A 9,762-nucleotide genomic window follows, 5' to 3' on the forward strand; every position below is an offset into this window, starting at 1 on the left:
TCTGTCTGTGTGTCTGTCTCTCTGTCTGTGTGTCTGTGCGTCTCTGTGTCTATCTGTCTGTCTGTCTGTCTGTCTGTCTGTCTGTCTGTCTGTCTGAAGTTGAGTTCTTGAATGACTGAGGTATTCACAATCTAAAATAGTGATATGATATTGAAGGATTTTTAATTAGGATCTGAGTAAAACACATCAATGGTTCTTTCAGCCAATAGAATCGCTCCCAGGTCTGAGGGGGCGGAGACTAGACCAGGTGTTTTAGGGTGCAGAACTCACCTTGTTCGGAGGGAGCGATGTTGCTAAGCAACACAGGACTCATCCACAGTATCCAGAGTGACAGCGCCATGGTAAGGACAGAGGAACGGACAAGGTGAAAGGGGCGGGACAGTCTCCTGTAACGTCAGCTGAACCTGCAGAGAGACAGACGGCCGACCCCATTCAGTCTGATTGCATTACAGAGTAACGCTCAGCTCTGAAGATCCACATGAGAGTACAGCTTCAGCACTGGGTTACTCTAAGGTCACAACAAAAAGACAGTTTCTTACAGCCAAACTCAAATACTCGATGCTAAAACTCCTGTAACGCTGTTTTCCAGTCTGTCTGAAATAAAATGACTTTAATTCAAATTAGCATATGTTTTGTGTTATTTTACATGTATTTTTTGTATAAAAAATAACTTCCCGACTGCTGTATCTAAGCTGATTGGTTCATGCTCTTATATCAGATTTGCGACACGCTCATCAGAATCTCTTATTTTCATATAATTCAAATCATATGTAGTTCATCATTTACATTCACACAAGAGGATAATGTGTTTTAATTGCAGTGAAGAAGGTCAGCGCTCACACTAATACGATTGCTGTTTATTGACGTATCTATTGATCATCAGGCTGCAGTACTGTCATAGCAGGAGCTGCTCTCCAGCCGCTGCCGACGCGAATGATCACAGTGTCAGATAAAAGAGCAACTGAGCGGCTCGATACTGCGTTCATGTGAGGTTTGAGCTCAATCCCGCAGCCTCAGTCAACTGAAATAGATTCACACTATCATATAAACTTATGGGTGGATATATCTAGAATATATAATCTTGAGATCACAAAAAATATAGTATAGTATCCATGGATCTTGTTATTTGCTGCCAAACGAATCAAACACAACGTTTAAGTATCTTTCTAGTTTAAAGGAATAGTTCACCCAAAAATGACAATTTGCAGGCCATCCAAGATGTAGATGAGTTTGTTTCTTCATCAGATTTGGAGAAATGTAGCTTTGCATCAGTGTCTCAGCAACGGGTGCTCTGCAGTGAATGGGTGCCGTCAGAATGAGAGTCCAAACAGCTGATAAAAACATCACAATAATCCACAGCACTCCAGTCCATCAGTTCACATCTGGAGAAGACAAAAGCTGAAACAAACCCAGCATTAAGATGCTTTTAACTAAAATACAAGTCCATAATCCATAATAACTCTTCCTCCAGTGAAAAAGTGTTCTGGTGTGAATCAGGAGAGAAATCTGCACAGATCAAGCACAGCTCTAAACAAATATGTGGCTGGATTTTGATGTGAGAGACAACAGCAGATGCACTTTTTCACTGGAGGAAGTGTTACTTGTGGATTATTGTGATGTTTTTATCAGCTGTTTGGACTCTCATTCTGACGGCACCCATTCACTGCAGAGCATCCATTGCTGAGATACTGATGCAATGCTACATTTCTACAAACCTGATGAAGAAACAAACTCATCCTGATCTTATATATAACATAATAAGCAAATAAGTATATATAAGCTGAGCTAAAACACAGTCTGGTATCTGACTGAGTGATCAGCAGTTCACTGAATCAGTCCAGTGTACGCGTGAATATCACGACTGTGTGCGAGTGCGCTGGAAAAAATCATTTTTTAAGGATCAGTAATTCAGCATCCCTTCAGACAGACTCGCACACACATTGATTGGTCGGCGGCAGTCTCTCGACGTACAGTCGCCATGGCAACGCTGCGGTGGTGGCAGAGGAGACTCGCATCTCTCGCTCATTTGTGCTTCTCTCTCTCTGTTCTGTGTGTCCAGCCTGGTTTTTCCTGCTATGATCTATGACTCATTTCTTTTTCACAGTTAGCAGTGCTGTGAAACCCCTGCGGGCTCCGTCTCTATTGATGGTGCTTCAAAAATACTCCCGATCCCAGGAGACGGAATCAGACGATTTATCACGAGCGTTTCCCCAGGCGCAGCAGCTCGCACCAGGACCAGAGCTAAAATCCAGCCTCAGGCTTCAGCGCGGCCTATAGCAGAAAAACACTGCAATCGCTGATGGAAATATAACAGACGTTATAAATGCTGGATTGTGATTGGTCAATCACTGCGGTCTGTGATGGTACACAGCTGTACTTTATGCTACACTTGATCACTGGATTTCCTCCATCGCTGCGCTAGTTTCATGTCTCTTGTATCGCTCCACACCCTCTTTCTTCTCACAAAATAAAATCATTTAGACTCATTTCAATATTGCATGTCCATTTTTATTTATTAATTCAGTAAGCAGCCATATGCTTCACATTAGATTCCTGATCAATATATATATATATATATATATATATTAAATTAGCAATGCAAGACAATATATTACTAATGATTTTAGAAGTAAAATGTAAAACTTTTCATGCAAGTAATCCAACAAGTATGTTAAATGCATCCTATATTAATTTTTGATCCGTATCTACATTAATATCCACTTATCCACAGGATAAATGTAATATTACTAATTATATTTGCAAAAACTGAAGTGAATGCAGTCAATACTACTCAGAACTGTGTTGTAAATATGCCACATATTGCTATAATGCAAAATGAGAGTCTGCTCATTATGAAGAATTCACATTAGCCTCTAAACAACAGATAATAATTCAGTTTACATGCTCTTATTATCAGCTTTTTCAAGTTATATTTTATGTTGATAACTCTCATATAATTTATAAATGTAAACCATTAATACATTTTTTATTTATGTTTTACAAGTAATTAATGTTTATACATTCATAAATAATTTTTATGAGCAATCAGTGTTTATACATAAGAAAACGTTCTTTAAGTTTGATCTGTTAACATTTCGAAAATGTTCTAATATTAACATTTTCATCAACTAAAATTTTATTTTTGTCAACAGAAATGATATGCCACTTAAATGAGTGTAAAATGGACCGAAATTAATATAAATGACCAAGTTTTTTGTTAAAAAACAAACCTAAAAATGGTGTAAGCAGTAACACTGGACTCACACTCACACACACACACACACACACACACTCTCACACACACACACACACACACACACTCACACACACACACACACACACACACACACACACACTCTCACACACACACACTCACACACACACACACACACACACACACACACACTCTCACACACACACACACAAACACACACACACACACACACACACACACACACACGTTTACTCATCTATCTAAATGAAGTCATTGCATAGACTTCCCACTGTTTTTATATACAGCTAGTTTTAAATACCATAACCTAACCTAAACAAACACTAACAGAAAACTTTCTGCATGTTATTTTTATACTGTTATTACAAATGAGGGCATCCTCAAAATGAGGTTTTGTCAGATTTAGCTCACATCTGTTACAAATCTGTCCCCTAAATATGGTTAAGTATAGCTACAAACACACACACGTTCATACTGACTGATTCTAACCAAATGAAGAGGACACACATTTAGATCCCTACCTCCTTATGGAAATCAGAAACATAATACGGACTAAATAAAGGTGAAACCACACACACACACACACACACACACACAGCCCTGTACAGATACAAGAGTCACACTTCAGACGCCATCAACACCCTCGAACACAGAGTTATTCTCTGTCACAGAATGAACTGAAGCGGCCATAACACGGATCGACAGCTGAAGATCAGCCAGTCATCAGACTGTGTGCTGAAGCACAGAAATACTGCATACAATAATAACTAGCCATCTTCACATGCTTTATGGTCTGACAGGTGCACTGATAAAAAATATGGTGTAGGATTTACCTCAAAAAAATTTGTCATTTTCACTCAGAAACTGCTAGTAAATTTCACAAATAATTACAAAGACATGTCAAGTAACACATTCAATTAAACATGACATTTTTGAGGAACGAAGACTGAAAGTGTATTTTCTTGTCAAAGGTACTCAGTATTAATCACATGACATATACATCACTGACACCTGTGACACGTGAAAGTGTGAACATGCACTCACACACACGCACACGCACACACACACGCACACACACACACATGCACACACACACACACATGCACACAGACACACTCACAGACTCACACACACACGATCCCTAATGGCCCAGTGACTTACGCAAATAACACCTTCTAATTTAGTACCAGCAAAAACACTGGAGGCTGACACACCCTTACACACACAAACACACACAAATGAAAAACACATTATTAATTATTAAAAATAATTATGAACAATTATTATTAAAATTAGTGGTCGCTATTATGGGACATTCAGTGCAGTGTTATGTTAGCATCACTGAGGTACTATTGTAGTTTTTCTTTTAATTTTTTTTTATTTTAGTTAAAAAATTTTGTAAATTGTTTTGTATTTTTGTCATTGTTATTAAAAATAACAGAAATAAATGTATATATAGTTTTTGCTTTTTTAACTTTGGTTTTTAGTCTTTTTTACATCCGGGTAAACTAAATGAAAATGAGAAATGTTTAAAAGTTTTCATTTTTTATATTTTATTTTATTTAAGTAACTAACGTGTTTCTCTTTGGTTTTAGTTTTAGTTAACCCTGGTGCAGTTTCATATATTCACATATATGAAATGTATCATGCATTTACCACACTGTATGCACGCACTTCATAAATTATGACAAATTTCATTTTTGCTGTCAGAAATTATTATTGTTAATTATTGTATGTTCTACATAGAAAAACAAACCATATCTCCTCTGTTCAGGATCTATCCTCAAGCAGAATACATTTTGATGTGGTATAACTCAATTAAGGTTTAATCGATATCAGTAAAAATGAAAGATTATTGTGTATGAACACAGTATATGTATCTGTGAAAACATTCATGAGACACAACCGTTATTCAGTGACTATTAAAGATGAATTTGCCTCCAGGTGTAATTAAATGTCAAAGTCTAATTAAAGTCCGGCTGTGATGCACTTTCATGGATAACAGAAGCGGTTGATGAAAGCGTGTTGTGAGATAAACGTGGACCACATCCAGCCAAATATTGCCGTCCTCGTCTGTCAGCGCACACGAATTCACTGTCGTGATCAAAACCTGCGTTTGTGGAGCGCCGAGAACCAAACACCAGAGCAGAGCTTCATCTGAAGAGCTTCCCGAAGCACCAGTATAATAATCAGCCTGGAGTAATTGCTATAATTCACCCTCTGTGTTAGAGACATAAACAAACACACCACTCTCATCAGCGCTGCACACAACACTCACTCACACCAGATCAGCTGCAGTCCGTCCGAAAGTCAACGTGAAGCTACAGAAGCCACAGATGAAGTCAAATAAAAAGAAAAGATCATATATTTTGATTTTCTCACATGCACGTTTCACCAAAAATACATCACAGTCATCATGTTCATGTTGCCTTTTGCTAATGAAGCCGAAAAGCAGCATAAAAAGATTAATGGTAGACTATACATCTGGTCATATTTAGATTATCAGCCAGTCTGTGACTGATAAACAAAATCTACTGCTAGCATGCAACTATAAAATAAATGTTTTCAAAAATCATTCAATTTAAAAGATGTCATGTGCATTTATGTCTGAAATTGCATTATATCAAAGCTATGCACATTATGAACTGTGAGTTCAGACACACTTGACTGAATTTATGTGTCTCATAATTGTAAAATCCTTCGTACTAAAGACTTTTGCATAAAACTGCATTAACAGCAGCTCTGTAGACAAAACTAAACGGTCTAAATATGAGTATTTTACATGAACATGTCTTTAAATTGACAATCTAGACCAGATAGTGAAGCAAATGCATAAAATGCATTAAAAAAACAATGCAAATACGGATTATTAAAGCAAAATAAACACCAACAGATGGATCAGGTCTAGTATCCAGTCAGAGGTAAAGGGGTTTATTTTTAATAATGACTGGCTGACTCATTTATATCACAGCTACTTACCAAATAAATAAATACACCAACATAAGGCTTCCGCTTAAGACATAGAAAAGCATTAAATCATCGAAAAAACTGGCCAAGCAAAAAAAAAAAACAAAACATGTACTTACATTGCAACGCTGCAAATACGTTATTCTAACAAAGACCCATTTTTGTCAACCACTATTGGTAACAGACTACATAATTATTCTCCTATTTCAGCTCTTCACTGTTTTAATTTGATTGTATAACTCAGGACTAAATTACTTTCCAGACTGGCTGAGTGACATTTAAGACGTTTAGCAGACAATCTAATGTGATTGTCCCTAAGAAAACAGACCAAATAATGAGAGCTTAAGAGATCCAACACACATTTAAACCACTGCCGGGTTTCTGCACCTCAAGCAACACCAAAAAACTGCAAAAATAATGAGTGTTCTCAAACAGGTTTCCCAAGCACTAATGCTCTGAAAGCGCAGCAGAACGACAGCGAATCTCACGGAAATCAGCTTACAGATGGCTTCTGCACACTACACTGGGGTAAGAGAAAGTATTTTTAACAACAGGGACTCAAAACTGCTGAGACGGCAAAGCAAGAAGGATACACAAATAATGCCTATTTATCTAACGCTATAAATACAGGCACAAACGTATAGATAAATGAATGGCCACCAGCTCAGGGGTCAATTGGTCTGTTGCTATGTATTTATCTATTAATGACTAAACGTCTGAGATTATTCTACAGCTGCATGAACCTCTTCATCACAGGCTGAATCTATAGATATACTGTGGTACCAATAAGCCAACAACAGAAGTGACATACGAGATTATTTTCTGCTCTTCATCCACTTGCTTTGACTAGTAACCAGTGTTTTTGCATGTCTTTGCATTTGAGTCTTTGCTCGCTCAACCATCCGTGAGTCTTCACAAGATCATTACGAGCTTCTTTATAAACACACGCTCTCTTCTCCATATATCCGCCTGTAAAACACAGTAACACATGCACATTGACATAACTACGCATCCGAGGACTTGTATTGTTCTTATATGGTCTAAAATCAAACCTAAATAAATATTAACATATTTTTCACCAAGCGATGATGTCCCGGTTTTGTCAGACTCAGCTCACTTCTGTAGACAAATTTATCCTCAAAATGTAAGCCAGTAACTCCGAACACACACTTATCTCTCTAAAGGGGACATACGGCACCATAGACTTACTAATATAGACAAAATACCACAAACCCTAAAAGAAAACATTCACCATGTTTAGAATAAAACATGAAAGCATTATTGTTTTATTTATGAATCATTTTCCCAAAGAGGACAGTTTTTCCAGATTTAGCTCAATTAAAGCGTATCCAAATGCACTAGTTGGGGCTCATGCATCGCTCAGGAGAAAGATACGGCGTGTGCGGGAGATGGAGGAGATGTTGGGTGGGGAGAGATGGAGAGATGGAGAGATGGAGGTCTGTCAGAATGCACCAGCAGCCAGTGGCGCCAACGCATTTACACACCACTCACGCACCGCAGCGTTCAGCTCGCCTTTGGCCTGTAACTCAATTTACATGCAATGAAAAATGACCACAACGTACGTGTGTGTGTGTGTGTGTGCGCATGCATGATATATAGGTCTGTGCATGCAGAATGTGCGCTTATGTGTGTGTGTGTGTGCATACAGTGATATGTGCATGCACAATGGCGTGTATATTCTATATGTGTATGTGTGTGTCCTCAGATGTAAGCCAAAAATAACATTTATTTTGGGTGGCATTCGGTTCTTAATTGGAAATATGAGTCATACATACAATTACAAATACATGAATATAGGCTGTATGCATAGTGTATAGGTCATCTCAAGTGTCCCAATTTACCTTAACCCACCCTGTTCTGTAAATTCCAGAGTACTAGATAGAATTGTGCTCACTTAAGTAAACGTGTATAATGAAATGATGTTGTGTATCGACCGTGATATGAAAATGTGTGTGTTTAGGACTGAACCGAACACACACTGTTCCTTCATTCAGTCATTCTTACCTTCTGTATCCACCCTACATCTCCTCCCCGATTCACTCGCTTCTCCTCTTCTCCTCCAGTGTCGCCAGAATGCATCAAGATTAAAATTTAATCAGCTGCCATCTTTCCAGACGATAAAGGACCAAAAACATGATATTCAAAAGTGGGAATAATCCACCCTTCAGTCACAAACACGCAGGAGGAATAATAAACACGGGCAATGCTATAATCCAATATGAATACAGTCTCCTGACCCTGTCGATAAGACAAATCAACATACAACATTAAGAGCATCCATGAGTGAAGACGACAGTCGCTTTGGTTTATTAGTCATTATGAGCGCAAGCGAAGATCTGCGCGCGCTCCGACTAATAATCGCGCGGGTTTAGAGGCATTTACGCGATGAACTGTTGATCGTCAAGGGTATTGCAATGAGACGATGAGCTGGGGGTGATCCTCTTCTGCTGCAAACTAAACACTGAAAGAGCTAGAATATTAATAAGAAGTTACTGAGCCGAGGTAAAAATATATATACTGTGTGTCTGGCGCCGCTCCCCGACCACGACAATACAAAGGGTGACCCTTTTCATTGAAACCAAAAAATAATCATATTACTAAAAAGGAAAAATCGAGAAAAATAAATGCGTCGATCGTTTGCTGCGGACGCAGAATCCCTCCCCGCGCACGCGTTAAATCCGTATTAAATGGCACCGATAATCACCAGCATCCGCGACATCTAGCGCAGAAACACATCTGGAGGTCCGTGACTAAACCCACGGCCTGCGCCGAGCGATGGCCGATGAAGAAATCACAAATATAGCTACACGACGATTAAAAACACTGTTTGGCATCTCCGAATAAAACGGCTACATTCACATTCAGGTGTACGACAGGAGCAGATGTCCTCGTCTAAACAGGGCATTGGGGTTCATATGAAAGAGAGGAGGCAGATGTTGAGATGGCAGCAGAGCACAGATGCAGAAGACCCCAGCAGATAGCAACAGATCAGTGGAAGATGCGGCTGCTGCTGCTGCATACAATAGAGACACACGCCGAAAAACAGCGCAGGCCTCGCTGCTTCGACAGAATAATTCACCCGAACCTAACGATTTACTCAATGATAGACGCGCGCCGGTTCCTGACGGGAGAGCAACGCTGTCCGCGCTTGTGCTGTGCTGGATGCGGCATGCGCGAGCCTGAACGCGACGCTTTGATGGAGAGAACACGAACGCCCTGCTTCTCTCTCTCTCTCTCTCTCTCTCTCTGTATGCTTCTCTGTGTCATATACACACACACACACACACACACACACATACACACACACACTACCGGTCAAAAATTTGGGATCAGAAAGATTTTCAATGCTTTTTACAGGAGTTTCTTCTGCTCATCAAGGCTGCATTTATTTTATTAAAAATACAGGACAAATTTTAATATTGTAAAAATAACGTTTTTCGGTTACACTTTATTTCGATAGTCCACTTTAGACATTCTACTAACTACAAGTAACTTTGTAACTACATGTCAACTACATGTCAACTAATTCTCATTAATTTGCA

The 9,762-nt window shown here is 38.9% G+C and overlaps 1 protein-coding gene across 1 annotated transcript in view; it reads right to left on the minus strand.

The window, feature by feature from the left end:
• LOC107571118 (adhesion G protein-coupled receptor L1-like) overlaps nucleotides 1–9,404 on the minus strand; it is a 37,061-nt gene extending 27,657 nt beyond the window's left edge. Inside the window, exons 1-2 of the mRNA XM_016257393.1 lie at nucleotides 8,225–9,404; nucleotides 271–404 (exon numbers count right to left, since the gene is read on the minus strand). Of these exons, the coding sequence (XP_016112879.1) occupies nucleotides 271–340 (70 nt within the window). The 5' untranslated portion in view covers nucleotides 341–404; nucleotides 8,225–9,404. The remainder of the gene's footprint in view (nucleotides 1–270; nucleotides 405–8,224) is intronic.
• Nucleotides 9,405–9,762: the final 358 nt, after the last annotated feature.

The sequence above is a fragment of the Sinocyclocheilus grahami genome, unplaced genomic scaffold (assembly GCF_001515645.1).
Source record: "Sinocyclocheilus grahami isolate Dianchi unplaced genomic scaffold, SAMN03320097.WGS_v1.1 scaffold1551.1, whole genome shotgun sequence".
NCBI classification, from domain to species: domain Eukaryota; kingdom Metazoa; phylum Chordata; class Actinopteri; order Cypriniformes; family Cyprinidae; genus Sinocyclocheilus; species Sinocyclocheilus grahami.